General features: G+C 47.3%; 1 protein-coding gene across 2 annotated transcripts in view; it reads left to right on the top strand.

Annotated features, from left to right (window-relative positions):
* Window positions 1–823: 823 nt before the first annotated feature.
* LOC144504463 (plectin-like) overlaps window positions 824–17595 on the top strand; it is a 745079-nt gene continuing 728307 nt past the window's right edge. For both annotated transcript variants that reach the window (XM_078229777.1, XM_078229768.1), the window contains exon 1: window positions 824–1008. In XM_078229777.1, coding sequence (XP_078085903.1) covers window positions 849–1008 — 160 coding nt within the window. In that variant the 5' untranslated portion in view covers window positions 824–848. The remainder of the gene's footprint in view (window positions 1009–17595) is intronic.

Genomic DNA, 17595 nt, shown 5'->3' with positions numbered 1-17595 from the left:
TCTTTCCGAGGGTAGAAAAGTCAAGTACTAGGGGACATAGGTTTAAAGTGTGTGGGGAAGAGTTTAGAGGAGATGTGCGAGGCAAGTTTTTTTACAGAGGGTGGTGAATGTCTGGAACGCGCTGGGAGGTGGTGGGAGCAGGTACGATTGCAGCATTTAAGGGCTGCAACTAGACAAATACATGAATAGGATGGGAATGGAAGGATATGGACTCTGTTTTTAATTTAGGCAGGCATCAAGATCGGTGCAGGCTTGGAGGGCCGAAGAGCCTGTTCCTGTGCTGTACTATTCTTTGTACTTTTTTGTTCCACATAGACAGTCACCCAAGGCCAGATTAGAACCCGGGTCCCTGGCGCTGTGAGACAGTAGTGCTAACCACTGTGCCACCGTGCCGCTGGCAATTGAACCCGGGTCCCTGGCGCTGAGAGGCAGCAGTGCCAACATGTTGTTTCTAAAAAATGAATAATTAGCTTCAGTGAGACTCTAACATGATAATCAGTTCAGTGCTCTGCTACTTATTGCTGATCTTGTTTCACTATTTACATCATCAGTCTGAATCTTTAAGAATCACAGTGAGCCTGACAGAAGCTGAAAGGGTTAATGCTTAAGGCAATGTGCTAGGGCGGTGCCTCCCTCTCTGGCTCCATCCCTCTGTTTTCTTTCCAAATATTTCCAAGAAACAGATTCCAATATTCCACGTGGACCAGACGGATATCGACCGTCTTCTCTCCAAGCTTCGATCTCTTTCTCACTACCCTCCTCTGATACAGCAGCACAAAAAGGGTTAACGCGCAGTGGGGTGGGGAGCCTGGAGCTGTGGGAAACACTGACTAGTGACTGTCCGGAGAATGTCTGTCACTCTCCCCGGTATTTTACTTGATTCTGGATGGTTACAGTTCCTCTGGGTCTCTGGCCTTGTCTCCTTCACACTGACCCTCTGGCTTATCTTTCTGTTCTGTGGATTGAGGAGTCATCGTCAGGAACACATCTGGATTAACACCTGGACAGGTAAGTGTGAGAGATGGGAGTGAGAGGGAGAAGAAGGGAAAAGGATGGAGGGAAAGAAGGAGGGAGGGAGGGAAGGAGTAGTAGAGGGAAGATGAACATCATCAATGTGAGTGAGGGGGAGTGCAAAGTCGACCTACGAATAAAAACAGAGGGTCTTTGTACACAGAGTAATATTCACTTTAAACATTAACAGGGAGCTAAAGTGTTCTGCCAGCTACTGATCAGGTTAGGACTGGGCCCCAGATGGAAGCTGCAGTTAGACTCGGACGACAGGAGGAGGCCTCACAGACCAGGCAGTACATGGTGTGCAGTGAGCTACCAACAGCAAAGTCAGGAGATGGAGGACAGAGCTGCATAGTAATTCTTTCAGATCCTCTCTCCCTCTCACAGATACACCCAAACACACAGACGGAGTGTATGTGGCTTCCAGCTTCTATCCAGCCTCATCGGTCCACCATTTATACTCAAAATCCAAAACTCCAGCTTGGAATCCTCCCTCCCCACCCGGTGCCGATATGTTACCCAGTGAATCACTGCTTTGAGAATAAACACACAAAGCACAGACTAAGATTCAGAGTCATAGAGGTTTACAGCATGGAAACAGGCCCTTCGGCCCGACCTGTCCATGCCGCCCTTTTTTATAAACCCCTAAGCTAGTCCCAATTGCCCGCATTTGGCCCATATCCCTCTATACCCATCTTACCCATGTAACTGTCTAAACGCTTTATAAAAGACAAAATTGTACCCGCCTCTACTACTGCCTCTGGCAGCTTGTTCCAGATACTCACTACCCTCTGTGTGAAAAAATTGCCCCTCTGGACCCTTTTGTATCTCTCCCCTCCCACCTTAAACCTATGCCCTCTAGTTTTAGACTCCCCTATCTTTGGGAAAACATATTGGCTATCTAGCTGATCTACGGCCCTCATTAAGATCACCCCCCAGCCTTCTACGTTCCAGAGGAAAAAAGTCCCAGTTTATTCAGCCTCTCCTTATAACTCAAACCATCAAGTCCTGGTAGCATCCTAGTAAATCTCTTCTGCACTCTTTCTAGTTTAATAATATCCTTTCTATAATAGGGTGACCAGAATTGCACACAGTATTCCAAGTGTGGCGTGACCAATGTCTTGTACAACTTCAACAAGACGTCCCAAATCTTGTATTCAATGTTCTGATCAATGAAACCAAGCATGCTGAATGCCTTCTTCACCACTCTGTCCACCTGTGACTCCACTTTCAAGGAACTATGAACCTGTACTCCTAGATCTCTTTGTTCTGTAACTCTCCCAAACACCCTACCATTAACTGAGTAAGTCCTGCCCTGGTTCAACCTATCAATTTGCATCACCTATCATTTATCTAAATTAAACTCCATCTGCCATTCGTCAGCCCACTGACCCAATTGATCAAGATCCCGTTGCAATCCGAGATAACCTTCTTCACTGTCCACTGTGCCACCAATCTTGGTGTCATCTGCAAACTCACTAACCACGCGTTTGAATCATGTTGAGATCAAAAAGGAGGAGGTAACCACGCCTCCTATATTCTCATTCAAATCATTAATATAAATGACAAACAACAGTGGACCCAGCACTGATCCCTGAGGCACACCGCTGGTCGCAGGTCTCCAGTTTGGAAAACAACCCTCTACAACCACCCTCTGGCTTCTGTCACCAACAGCCTCGAATATCACCCAAGCACAATGCAACGCCATCCACGCTCTCAAGACCAACCGCAACATTGTCATCAAACCAGCAGACAAAGGAGGGGCCATTGTCATACTGAACAGAACGGATTACTGCAAAGAAGTGTACCGACAACTGAACAACGAGGAACATTACAGACAGTTACCCACAGATCCAACCAAAGAACACACCCGTCAACTCAACACTCTGATCAAGATCTTTGATCCGGACCTTCAGAGCACCCTCCGTGCTCTCATCCCACGTACTCCTCGCGTTGGAGATCTCTACTGTCTCCCGAAGATACACAAGGCAAACACACCTGGCCGTCCCATCGTATCGGGCAATGGGACCCTGTGCGAGAACCTCTCCGGCTATGTCGAGGGCATCCTGAAACCCTTTGTACAAAGAACCCCCAGCTTTTGTCGCGACACTACGGACTTCCTGCAGAAACTCAGCGCACATGGAGCAGTTGAACCAGGAGCACTCCTCGTCACAATGGATGTCTCGGCACTCTACACCAGCATCCCCCACGATGATGGCAACGGCCTCAATACTCAACGCCGACAACTGCCAGTTTCCAGATGCAATTTTACAACTCATCCGCTTCATCCTGGACCACAATGTCTTCACCTTCAACAACCAGTTCTTCATCCAGACACACAGAACAGCCATGGGGACTAAATTCGCACCTCAATATGCCAACATCTTCATGCACAGGTTCGAACAAGACTTCTTCACCGCACAGGACCTTCAACTGATGCTATACACTAGATACATCGATGACATTTTCTTCCTTTGGAGTCATGGTGAGCAATCACTGAAACAACTATTTGATGACATCAACAAGTTCCATCCCACCATCAGACGCACCATGGACTACTCTCCGGAATCGGTTGCATTCTTGGACACACGCATCTCCATTAAGGACGGTCACCTCAGCACCTCACTGTACCGCAAGCCCACGGATAACCTCATGATGCTCCACTTCTCCAGCTTCTACCCTCAACACGTAAAAGAAGCCATCCCCTACGGACAAGCCCTCCGAATACACAGGATCTGCTCGGATGAGGAGGATCGCAACAGACACCTCCAGATGCTGAAAGGTGCCCTCATAGGAACAGGATATGGCGCTCGACTCATCGATCGACAGTTCCGACAAGCCACAGCGAAAAACCGCACCGACCTCCTCAGAAGACAAACACGGGACACAGTGGACAGAGTACCCTTCGTCGTCCAGTACTTCCCCGGAGCGGAGAAGCTACGGCATCTCCTCCGGAGCCTTCAACATGTCATTGATGAAGACAAACATCTCGCCAAGGCCATCCCCATACCCCCACTTCTTGCCTTCAAACAACCGCACAACCTCAAACAGACAATTGTCCGCAGCAAACTACCCAGCCTTCAGGAGAACAGTGACCACGACACCACACAACCCTGCCACAGCAACCTCTGCAAGACGTGCCGGATCATCGACACAGATGCCATCATCTCACGTGAGGACACCATCCACCAGGTACACGGTACATACTCTTGCAACTCGGCCAATGTTGTCGACCTGATACGCTGCAGGAAAGGATGTCCCGAGGCATGGTACATTGGGGAAACCATGCAGACGTTACGACAACGGATGAATGAACACCGCTTGACAATCACCAGGCAAAACTGTTCTCTTCCTGTGGGGGAGCACTTCAGCGGTCACGGGCATTCAGCCTCTGATCTTCGGGTAAGCGTTCTCCAAGGCGGCCTTCACAACACACGACAGCGCAGAGTCGCTGAGCAGAGACTGATAGCCAAGTTCTGCACACATGAGGACGGCCTAAACCGGTATCTTGGGTTCATGTCACACTATCGGTAACCCCCACAGCTTGCCTCCTGGACTTGCAGAATCTCACTGGCTGTCCTGTCTGGAGACAATACACATCTCTTTAACCTGTGTTTAATGCTCCCTCCACTCACATTGTCTGTATCTTTAAGACTTGATTCGCTGTAAGGATTCGCATTCTATTCAGCATTCTGTAACTTGATTTTGTGTCTCTGTGCCTTGTTTGTGAGCAGATTTCCACTCCATCTGACGAAGGAGCAGCGCTCCGAAAGCGAATGGTATTTGCTACCAAATAAACCTGTTGGACTTTAACCTGGTGTTGTTAAAACTCTTACTGTGTTCACCCCAGTCCAACGACGGCATCTCAACATTCTGTCATCAAGCCAATTTTGTATCCATTTAGCTACCTCATCATGGATCCCGTGAGATTTAATCTTATGCAACAACCTACCATGTGGTATCTTATCAAAGGCCTTGCTAAAGTCCATGTAGACAACGTCAACTGCACTGCCCTCATCTACCTTCTTGGTTACCACTTGAAAAAACTCAATCAAATTTGTGAGACTTGATTTTCCACTCACAAAGCCATGCTGACTGTCCCTAATCAGTCCTTGCATCTCTAAATGCCTGTAGATCCTGTCTCTCAAAATACCTTCCAACAACTTACGACAGATGTGAGGCTCACTGGCCTGTAGTTCCCAGGCTTTTCCCTGCAGCCGTTTTTAAACAAAGGCACAACATTTGCCACCCTCCAATCTTCAGGCACCTCACCTGTGACTATCGATGATTCAAATATCTCTGCTAGGGGACCCGCAATTTCCTCCCTAGCCTCCCACAACATCCTGGGATACACTTCATCAGGTCCCGGGGATTTATCTACCTTGATGCGCTTTAAGACTTCCAGCACCTCCTTCTCTGTAATATGTACACTCCACAAGACACCACTATTTATTTCCCCAAGTTCCCTAACATCCATGCTTTTCTGAAGAGAAATATTCATTTAGGATCTCACCCATCTCTTGTGGATCTGCACATAGATGACCTTGTTGATCCTTAAGAGGCCCTATTCTCTCCCTCGTTACCCTTTTGGCCTTTATGTATTTGTAGAAGCTCTTTGGATTCTCCTTTGCCTTATCTGCCAAAGCAATCTTGTGTCTCCTTTTTGCCTTCCTGATTTCTCTCTTAACTCTACTCCTACACCCCCTATACTCTTCAAGGGATTCACTTGATCCCAGCTGCCTATGCATGTCATGTGCCTCCTTCTTCTTCTTGACCAGGGCCTCAATATCCCGTGTCATCCAGGGTTCCCTACTTCTACCAGCCTTGCCCTTCACTCTAAGAGGAATATGCTTACCCTGAACCCTGGTTAACACACTTTTGAAAGCCTCCCACTTACCAGACGTCCCTTTGCCTTCCCACAGGCTCCCCCAATTAACTTTGGAAACTTCCTGCCTGATACTGTCAAAATTGGCCTTGCCCCAATTTAGAATTTTAACTTTTGGGCCAGACTTATCATTCTCCACAGCTATCTTAAAACTAATAGAATTATGGTCACTGGTTCCAAAGTGATCGCTCACTAACACTTCTGTCACCTGCCCTTCCTTATTTCCCAAGAGGAGGTCACGTTTTGCCCCCTCTCCAGTCGGGCCATCCACATACTGATTGAGAAATTCCTCCTGAACACACTCAACAAATTTCTCTCCATCCAACCCTCTAATACTATGGCTGTCCCAGTCAATGTTGGGAAAGTTAACATCCCCTCCTATTACCACCCTATTTTCTTGGAGCTATCTGTAATCTCCTTACATATTTGCTCCTCAGTTTCCCGCTGACTATTTGGGGGCCTATAGTACAACCCTATCAAAGTGATTTCCCCCTTCTTATTTCTCAGTTCTACCCATATAGACTCAGTGGGCGAACCCTCGGATATATCCCCTCTCAGTACTGCCGTGATGTTTTCCCTAATCAAAAGTGCAACTCCCCCTCCTCTCTTACCTCCTGTTCTATCTTTCCTATAGCATCTGTACCCTGGAACATTGAGCTGCCAGTCCTGTCCCTCCCTTAGCCATGTTTCAGTAATTGCTATAATATCCCAATTCCATGTACCCCATCCATGCCCTGAGTTCATCTGCCTTGCCCGTCAGGCCTCTTGCATTCACATAAATGCAGTTTAATCTGGACTTTCCTTGCTGTCTGCTCTGCTTTTGCCTGCTTAGAACAAAGAACAAAGAAAGGTACAGCACAGGAACAGGCCCTTCGGCCCTCCAAGCCTGCGCCGATCATGATGCCTGTCTAAACTAAAACCGTATGCACTTACAGAGTCTGTATCCTTCCATTCCCATCCTTTTCATGTATTCGTCTAGTTGCCCCTTAAATACCGCTGTTGTCCTTGCTCCCATCACCTCTCCGGGAAGCGCATTCCAGACATTCACCACCCTCTGTCTAAAAAACTTGCCTCGCACATCTCCTCTAAACTTTTCCCCTTGCATCTTAAACCTATGTCCCCTAGTACTTGACTTTTCTACCCTAGGAAAGAGCATCTGACTATCCACCATACCTCTTATAATCTTGTAAATCTCTATCAGATCATCCCTCAACCTCCATCATTCCAGTGAGGACAAACTGGGTTTATCCAACCTCTCCTCATAGCTAATACCCTCCAGACCAGGCAAAATCCTGATAAACCTCTTCTGTATCCTCTCCAAAGTATAAGAACATAAGAAATAGGAGCAGGAGTAGGCCATCTAGCCCCTCGAGCCTGCCCCGCCATTCAATAAGACCATGGCTGATCTGACGTGGATCAGTACCACTTACCCGCCTGATCCCCATAACCCTTAATTCCCTTACCGATCAGGAATCCATCCATCCGCGCTTTAAACATATTCAGCGAGGTAGCCTCCACCACCTCAGTGGGCAGAGAATTCCAGAGATTCACCACCCTCTGGGAGAGGAAGTTCCTCCTCAACTCTGTCTTAAACCGACCCCCCTTTATTTTGAGACTGTGTCCTCTAGTTTTATCTTCCTTACTAAGTGGAAAGAATCTCTCTGCCTCCACCCTATCCAGCCCCCGCATTAGAACATAGAACATTACAGCGCAGAACAGGCCCTTCGGCCCACGATGTTGCACCGACCAGTTAAAAAAAAACTGTGACCCTCCAACCTAAACCAATTTCTTTTCGTCCATGAACCTATCTACGGATCTCTTAAACGCCCCCAAACTAGGCGCATTTACAACTGATGCTGGCAGGGCATTCCAATCCCTCACCACCCTCTGGGTAAAGAACCTACCCCTGACATCGGTTCTATAACTACCCCCCCTCAATTTAAAGCCATGCCCCCTCGTGCTGGATTTCTCCATCAGAGGAAAAAGGCTATCACTATCCACCCTATCTAAACCTCTAATCATCTTATATGTTTCAATAAGATCCCCTCTTAGCCGCCGCCTTTCCAGCGAAAACAATCCCAAATCCCTCAGCCTCTCCTCATAGGATCTCCCCTCCATACCAGGCAACATCCTGGTAAACCTCCTCTGCACCCTCTCCAAAGCCTCCACATCCTTCCTGTAATGTGGGGACCAGAACTGCACACAGTACTCCAAGTGCGGCCGCACCAGAGTTGTGTACAGTTGCAACATAACGCTACGACTCCTAAATTCAATCCCCCTACCAATAAACGCCAAGACACCATATGCCTTCTTAACAACCTTATCTACTTGATTCCCAACTTTCAGGGATCTATGCACACATACACCTAGATCCCTCTGCTCCTCCACACTATTCAAAGTCCTCCCGTTAGCCCTATACTCAACACATCTGTTATTCCTACCAAAGTGAATTACCTCACACTTCTCCGCATTAAACTCCATCCGCCACCTCTCGGCCCAACTTTGCAACCTGTCTAAGTCTTCCTGCAAACTACGACACCCTTCCTCACTGTCTACCACACCACCGACTTTGGTGTCATCAGCAAATTTGCTAATCCACCCAACTATACCCTCATCCAGATCATTAATAAATATTACAAACAGCAGTGGCCCCAAAACAGATCCCTGAGGTACACCACTTGTAACCGCACTCCATGATGAATATTTACTATCAACCACCACCCTCTGTTTCCTATCCGCTAGCCAATTCCTGATCCAATTTCCTAGATCACCCCCAATCCCATACATCTGCATTTTCTGCAGAAGCCTACCATGGTGAACCTTATCAAACGCCTTACTAAAATCCATATATACCACGTCCACTGCCTTGCCCCCATCCACCTCCTTGGTCACTTTCTCAAAAAACTCAATAAGGTTAGTAAGGCACGACCTACCTGCCACAAAACCATGCTGACTATCACCTATCAATTCATTACTCTCCAAATAACTATAAATCCTATCCCTTATAATTTTTTCCAACATCTTGCCGACAACAGAAGTGAGACTCACCGGTCTATAATTCCCGGGGAAGTCTCTGTTCCCCTTCTTAAACAATGGGACAACATTCGCTAACCTCCAATCTTCTGGTACTATACCAGAGGCCAACGACGACCTGAAGATCAGAGCCAGAGGCTCTGCAATCACTTCTCTTGCCTCCCAGAGAATCCTTGGATAAATCCCATCCGGACCAGGGGATTTATCTATTTTCAGACCCTCCAGCATTATCTTATAAGTCTCCATAAGATCCCCCCCTCATCCTTCTAAACTCCAACAAGTACAAACCCAATCTCCTCAGCCTCTCCTCATAATCCAAACCCCTCATCTCTGGTATCAACCTGGTGAACCTTCTCTGCACTCCCTCCAATGCCAATATATCCTTCCTCATATAAGGGGACCAATACTGCACACAGTATTCCAGCTGCGGCCTCACCAATGCCCTGTACAGGTGCATCGAGACATCCCTGCTTTTATATTCTATCCCCCTCGCGATATAGGCCAACATCCCATTTGCCTTCTTGATCACCTGTTGTACCTGCAGACTGGGCTTTTGCGTCTCATGCACAAAGACCCCCAGGTCCCTTTGCACGGTAGCATGTTTTAATTTGTTTCCATTGAGATAGTAATCCCATTTGTTATTATTTCCTCCAAAGTGTATAACCTCGCATTTATCAACGTTATACTCCATTTGCCATATCCTCGTCCACTCACTCAGCCTGTCCAAATCTCTCTGCAGATCTTCTCCGTCCTCCACACCATTCACTTTTCCACTTATCTTTGTGTCGTCTGCAAACTTCGTTACCCTACACTCCGTCCCCTCCTCCAGATCATCTATATAAATGGTAAACAGTTGCGGCCCGAGTACCGATCCCTGCGGCACGCCACTAGTTACCTTCCTCCAACCGGAAAAACACCCATTTATTTCGACTCTTTGCTTCCTGTCGGATAGCCAGTCCCCAATCCACTTTAACACACTACCCCCAACTCCGTGTGCCCTAATCTTCTTCAGCAGCCTTTTATGGGGCACCTTATCAAACGCCTTTTGGAAATCCAAAAACACCACATCCACCGGTTCTCCTCCATCAACCGCCCTAGTCACATCTTCATAAAAATCCAACATGTTCGTCAAGCACGACTTTCCCCTCATGAATCCATGCTGCGTCTGATTGATCGAACCATTTCTATCCAGATGCCCTGCTATCTCCTCTTTAATAATGGATTCCAGCATTTTCCCTACTACAGACGTTAAGCTGACCGGCCTATAGTTACCCGCCTTTTGTCTCCTTCCTTTTTTAAACAGCGGCGTAACATTAGCCGTTTTCCAATCAACCGGCACTACCCCAGAATGCAACGAGTTTTGATAAATAATCACTAACGCATCCACTATTACCTCTGACATTTCTTTCAATACCCTGGGATGCATTCCATCCGGACCCGGGGACTTGTCCACATCCTTCTGGTAGTGTGGCGACCAGAATTGTACACAGTATTCGAAATGAGGCCTAACTAAGGTTCTGTACAGCTGCAGCATGACCCGCCAATTTTTATACTCAATGCCCTGGCCAATGAAGGTAAGCATGCTGTCTGCCTTCCTGACTACCTTCTCCACCTGTTTTGCCACTTTCAGTGATCGGTGGACATGTACGCCCAGATCTCTCTGCCTGTCAATACTCCTAAGGGTTCCACCATTTACTGTATAATTCCTACATGCATTGGACCTTCCAAAATGCATTATCTCACACTTGGCCAGATTAAACTCCATCTGCCATTTCTCTGCCCAAATCTCCAACTGGTTTATATCTTGCTGTATCCTCTGACAATCCTCTTCACTATCCGCAACTCCCCCAATTTTTGTGTCGCCTGCAAACTTACTAATTAGGCCAGCTACATTTTCCTCCAAATCATTTAGGACAGAGATGAGGAGAAATTTCTTCGCCCAGAGAGTGGTCAATCTGCAGAATTCACTACCACAGAAAGTAGTTGAGGCATAACATTGAATGTTTTCAAAAAGCAGTTAGATCTAGCACCTGGGGCGAAGGGGATCGAAGGACATTCGGGGAAGGTGGGATCAGGTTGGATGACCAGCCACGATCATAATGAATAGTGGAGCAGGCTCAAAGGGCCGAATAGTCTTCTCCAGATCCTATTTCCTATGTTTCTATGGATATGGATAGGTGAAGTGAATAGGCAGAAACCTGATAGAATGTGTAACATATTGGAAAATATGTTGGCAGGAAAAGAAAAGCAGCTTATTATTTAAATAGAGAGAGGCTGCCGAATACTGTGATACAGAGTTTATTGGTAAGTCAGAGGATGATGAATGATTAGGGCTAGGCAGGTTGCAGATTTGAAGTTACTATCTGATCAGCCATGATCTTATTGAATGGCAGAGCAAGTTTGAGGGGTTGAATGGCCTATTGCTGCTCCTTGTTTGTAAAAGACAGACTGGAATGGCAGTTTAATATTGCTGTAACATGTTTTCAGATGAGATCAGGGGCTGGGGGTAAAAAGGGAGGGCGGAGTTGTAATTTTGGTTAGAGAAGCAATTGCAGCTGTGAGGAGAGATGATAGGTTAGAAGGATCATCAATTGAGACCATATGGAGAGACCTTCGGGATAAAAATAGGTTCAGTCACACTAATGGGAGTGACTATAGACTCTCAAACAGAGACAGATAGAACAGCAAAGTATGTAGGTTAATCTCTGAGAAATACCAAAACAATAGGGCAGTAATAGGGGATTTTAACTACCTCAATCTTCACAGTCATCATTTCAAGTGTGATTGTGAGAACTTTATTGGCCAATGTCATAGAGTCATAGAGATATACAGCGCGGAACAGGCCCTTCGGCCTAGCTCATCCATGCCGACCTTTGGCCCAACTGGTCCATGCCGACCAGGTTTCCTGAGTTGCCTGCATTTGGCCCAAATCCCCCCAAACCTTTCCTATCCATGTACCTGTCCAAATGCTTTTTAAAGGGCAAAAGAGTAACAAGGGAGAGAGTAGGGTCTCTAAAGGATCAACAAGGTAATCTATGTGCGGATCCACAAGAGACGGGTGAGATCCTAAATGAATATTTCTCATCAGTATTTATTGTTGAGAAAAGCATGGATGTTAGGGAACTTGGGGAATTAAATATTGATGTCTTGAGGAGTGTACATATTACAGAGAAGGAGGTGCTGGAAGTCTTAAAGCGCATCAAGGTAGATAAATGTGCGGGACCTGATGAGGTATATCCCAGGACGTTGTGGGAGGCGAGGAAGGAAATTGCGGGTCCCCTCGCCGAGATATTTGAATCATCGATACTCACGGGTGAGGTGCCTGAAGATTGGAGAGCGGCAAATGTGCCTTTGTTTAAAAAGGGCTGCAGGGAAAAGCCTGGGAACTACAGGCCAGTGAGCCTCACATCTATGGTGGGTAAATTGTTGGAAGGTATTTTGAGAGACAGGATCTACAGGCATTTAGAGACGCAAGGACTGATTAGGGACAGCCAGCATGGCTTTGTGAGTGTAAAATCATGTCTCACAAATTTAATTGAGTTTTTTGAAGGGGTAACCAAGAAGATAGATGAGGGCAGTGCAGTTGATGTTGTCTACATGGACTTTAGCAAGGCCTTTGACAAGGTACCGCATGGTAATGTTGTGGGAAAATTAGTACTCGGAGTCAGACTTAAAGATTCAACACACAGTTTTATCGGACAAAGCTTTGGGAGAAGCGCTGGGCTCTGTGCAGTGCGCGCAGTCACCTTCTCAACTTTACAATGGCAGTTGAGCATCTTTATACTTTTCAAATAATAGACAAGTACGGACATTAGCCGTTAACACATCGTTATACAAATAATAGACAAGGACGGACATCGACAGTTAACACATCATTACACACAGAGTAGACAAGGACATTGACAGTTAACACATCATTGTACACAGAGTAGATACATTTATGCATTTATGTCCCCATCAATGATTGATCTCGTTATCAAATCACTTTGATTTGGGTCCTGCTTTTATCTACAGCTAAGGTGCCTCCAGGTCTGATCTGTTTCCTGCAGTAATTTAAACACGAACAGGTTTTAACTCTTTGTGTAATGTCTGTGCCCAAGTCAGTGCATCTTAATGTCTTTTCCCAGAGTCCATTTTGTGCCAGGTAACCATTTTGTGTCCTTTAATTTTGATTTTACTCCAACAGTAGGTTGTTGCATAAAGTTAAATCTCACGGGATCCAGGGTGAGGTAGCTAAATGGATACAAAATTGGCTTCTTGACAGAATGTGGAGATGCCGGCTTTGGACTGGGGTGAACACAGTAAGAGTTTTAACAACACCAGGTTAAAGTCCAACAAGTTTATTTGGTAGCAAATACCATTCGCTTTCGGAGCGCTGCTCCTTCGTCAGATGGAGTGGAAATGTGCTCTCAAACAGGGCACAGAGACATAAAATCAAGTCACAGAATACTGATTAGAATGCGAATCCCTACGACCAACCAGATCTTAAAGATACAGATAATGTGAGTGGAGGGAGCATTAAGCACAGGTTAAAGTGATGTGTATTGTCTCCAGACAGAACAGCTAGTGAGATTCTGCAAGTCCAGGAGGCAAGCTGTGGGGGTTACTGATAATGTGACATAAATCCAACATCCCGGTTTAGGCCGTCTTCATGTGTGCGGAACTTGGCTATCAGTTTCTGCTCAGCGGCTCTGCGCTGTTGTGTGTCGTGAAGGTCGCCTTGGAGAATGCTTACCTGAAGATCAGAGGCTGAATGCCCGTGACTGCTGAAGTGCTCCCCAACAGGAAGAGAACACTCTTGCCTGGTGATTGTCGAGAGGTGTTCGTTCATCCGTTGTCCTAACGTCTGCATGGTTTCCCCAATGTACCATGCCTCGGAACATCCTTTCCTGCAGCGTATCAGGTAGACAACGTTAGCCGAGTTGCAAGAGTAGGTACCGTGTACCTGGTGGATGGTGTTCTCATGTGAGATGATGGCATCCGTGTCGATGATCCGGCACGCCTTGCAGAGGTTGCTGTGGCAGGGTTGTGTGGTGTCGTGGTCACTGTTCTCCTGAAGGCTGGGTAGTTTGCTGCGGACAGTGGTCTGTTTGAGGTTGCGAGGTTGTTTGAAGGCATGAAGTGGGGGTGTGGGGATGGCCTTAGCGAGATGTTCATCTTCATCAATGACATGTTGAAGGCTCCGGAGGAGATGCCGTAGCTTCTCCGCTCCGGGGAAGTACTGGACGACGAAGGGTACTCTGTCCACCGTGTCCCGTGTTTGTCTTCTGAGGAGGTCGGTGCGGTTTTTCGCTGTGGCGCTTCGGAACTGTTGATCGATGAGTTGAGCGCCATATCCTGTTCTTATGAGGGCATCTTTCAGCGTCTGGAGGTGTCTGTTGCGATCCTCCTCATCCGAGCAGATCCTGTGTATTCGGAGGGCTTGTCCGTAGGGGATGGCTTCTTTAACGTGTTTAGGGTGGAAGCTGGAGAAGTGGAGCATCGTGAGGTTATCCGTGGGCTTGCGGTACAGTGAGGTGCTGAGGTGACCGTCCTTAATGGAGATGCGTGTGTCCAAGAATGCAACCGATTCCGGAGAGTAGTCTATGGTGAGTCTGATGGTGGGATGGAACTTGTTGATGTCATCATGTAGTTGTTTCAGTGATTGTTCACCATGACTCCAAAGGAAGAAAATGTCATCGATGTATCTAGTGTATAGCATCGGTTGAAGGTCCTGTGCGGTGAAGAAGTCTTGTTCGAACCTGTGCATGAAGATGTTGGCATATTGAGGTGCGAATTTAGTCCCCATGGCTGTTCCGTGTGTCTGGATGAAGAACTTGTTGTTGAAGGTGAAGGCATTGTGGTCCAGGATGAAGCGGATGAGTTGTAAAATTGCATCTGGAAACTGGCAGTTGTTGGCGCTGAGCACTGTGGCCATTGCAGCAATGCCATCATCGTGGGGGATGCTGGTGTAGAGTGCCGAGACATCCATTGTGACGAGGAGTGCTCCTGGTTCAACTGCTCCATGTGCGTTGAGTTTCTGTAGGAAGTCCGCAGTGTCGCGACAAAAGCTGGGGGTTTCAGGATGCCCTCGACATAGCCGGAGAGGTTCTCGCACAGGGTCCCATTGCCCGACACGATGGGACGGCTGGGTGTGTTTGCCTTGTGTATCTTTGGGAGGCAGTAGAGATCTCCAACGCGAGGAGTACGTGGGATGAGAGCACGGAGGGTGCTCTGAAGGTCCGGATCAAAGGTTTTGATCAGAGTGTTGAGTTGACGGGTGTGTTCTTTGGTTGGATCTGTGGGTAACTGTCTGTAGTGTTCCTCGTTGTTCAGTTGTCGGTACACTTCTTTGCAGTAATCTGTTCTGTTCAGTATGACGATGGCCCCTCCTTTGCTGGTTTGATGACAATGTTGCGGTTGGTCTTGAGAGCGTGGATGGCGTTGCGTTGTGCTTGGGTGATGTTCGGTGCTGTCTTGTGAGTACGGCTGATGAATTTGGTGTTGACGCACCTCCTGATGGTTTCGGCATACATGTCGAGTCGAGGGCAGCGACCTTCCGTAGGAGTCCAATTCGACTCTTTCCTCTTCAGTTCCTGCACCGTGGATCTCTCTGCCGGCTGTTCCGGTTGATTGGCTGTCTCATTGTGTTCGCTGTTGGCCTCTTGGGGTTTATGGAAGAAATCCCGCAGCCTCATTCACCTGATGAATTCCTCTGTGTCTGCTGCGAGACTGATGGGGACTATTTTGGTGGTGGGGCAAAAGTTGAGCCCTCGGCTGAGAACTTCGATTTCATCTGGTTGAAGTGTGTAGTCTGACAAGTTGACAATGGACTTCCCTGCAGTGGTACTGTTTTCTACTGTGGTACCGGGGGAGGCTTGGTTGCTGCTGGTGGTGATGCCGAGTTTCTCAAGTTTCCTGTTCTTGGTGTGCATGTAGATGGTGTAGCTCCTTTGTCTCATCTGCTTGGCAGTGTTTCGCAGCTGGTCTGCGTCCTGAGCGCAAGTTGAGAATATGGACTCTATCTTGGTTTCCAGGCTGCGGCGTTTGCTGTACAGTTGGTGTATGAGATGTTTGAGGAGGGTGAGAGAGGTGCGACGGCAAAGTCTCTCAGCGTAGCCTGTGTTATAGGTTGACCTGAGTGGGTTCGTGATCCGTAGTCCTTTCGGTATCTTGTCTGCTTTCTTGCATCTTTGTAGAAACTTGATGTCTGTGTCGATATGCGCGATCTTCTTGGCGATCCTCTCCACTTGGAGCCGGCAGTTTGCGGTGTCGATGGTAGTCATGATGTGGAGATGCCGGCGTTGGACTGGGGTAAACACAGTAAGAAGTTTAACAACACCAGGTTAAAGTCCAACAGGTTTATTTGGTCGCAAATACCATTAGCTTTCGGAGCGCTGCTCCTTCGTCAGATGGAGTGGAAATCTGCTCTCAAACAGGCAGAGACACAAAATCAAGTTACAGAATACTGATTAGAATGCGAATCCCTACGACCAACCAGATCTTAAAGATACACATAATGTGAGTGGAGGGAGCATTAAGCACAGGTTAAAGAGATGTGTATTGTCTCCAGACAGGATAGCCAGCAAGTCCAGGAGGCAAGCTGTGGGGGTTACTGATAATGTGACATAAACCCAACATCCCGGTTTAGGCCGTCCTCATGTGTGCGGAACTTGGCTATCAGTTTCTGCTCAGCGATTCTGCGCTGTCGTGTGTTATGAAGGCCTCCTTGGAGAACGCTTACCTGAAGATCAGAGGCTGAATGCCCGTGACTGCTGAAGTGCTCCCCCACAGGAAGAGAACAGTCTTGCCTGGTTCCACGTGAGGACGGCCTAAACCGGGATGTTGGATTTATGTCACATTATCAGTAACCCCCACAGCTTGCCTCCTGGACTTGCTGGCTGTCCTGTCTGGAGACAATACACATCTCTTTAACCTGTGCTTAACGCTCTCTCCACTCACATTATCTGTATCTTTAAGATCTGGTTGGCTGTAGAGATTCGCATTCTAATCAGTATTCTGTAACTTGATTTTGTGTCTCTGTGCCCTGTTTGAGAGCAGATTTCCACTCCATCTGATGAAGGAGAAGCGCTCCGAAAGCGAATGGTATTTGCTACCAAATAAACCTGTTGGACTTTAACCTGGTGTTGTGAAAACTCTTACTGTGTTCTTGACAGAATGTGGAGATGCCGGTGTTGGACTGGGGTGAACACAGTCAGAGTTTTAACAACACCAGGTTAAAGTCCAACAGGTTTATTTGGTAGCAAACGCCATTAGCTTTCGGAGCGCTGCTCCTTCGTCAGATGGAGTGGAAATGTGCTCTCAAACAGTGCACAGAGACACAGAAATCAAGTTACAGAATACTGATTAGAATGCGAATCCCTACAGCCAACCAGATCTTAAAGGTACAGACAATGTGGGTGGAGGGATCATGAAGCACAGGTTAAAGAGATGTGTATTGTCTCCAGACAGGGCAGCCTGTTCTTGACAGAAGCCAGAGGGTGGTTGTAGAGAGTTGTTTTTCAAACTGGAGGCCTGGGACCAGCGGTGTGCCTCAGGGATCAGTGCTGGGCCCACTGTTATTTGTCATTTATATTAATGATTTGGATGGGAATATAGGGGGCATGGTTTGCAGATGACACCAAGATTGGTGGCATAGTGGACAGTGAGGAACGTTATCTCCAATT

The sequence above is a fragment of the Mustelus asterias genome, chromosome 2, assembly GCF_964213995.1.
Source record: "Mustelus asterias chromosome 2, sMusAst1.hap1.1, whole genome shotgun sequence".
Lineage (NCBI taxonomy): Eukaryota > Metazoa > Chordata > Chondrichthyes > Carcharhiniformes > Triakidae > Mustelus > Mustelus asterias.
Note: the sequence above shows the minus strand (reverse complement) of the source record. Positions and strands in the feature narration are given on the sequence as shown.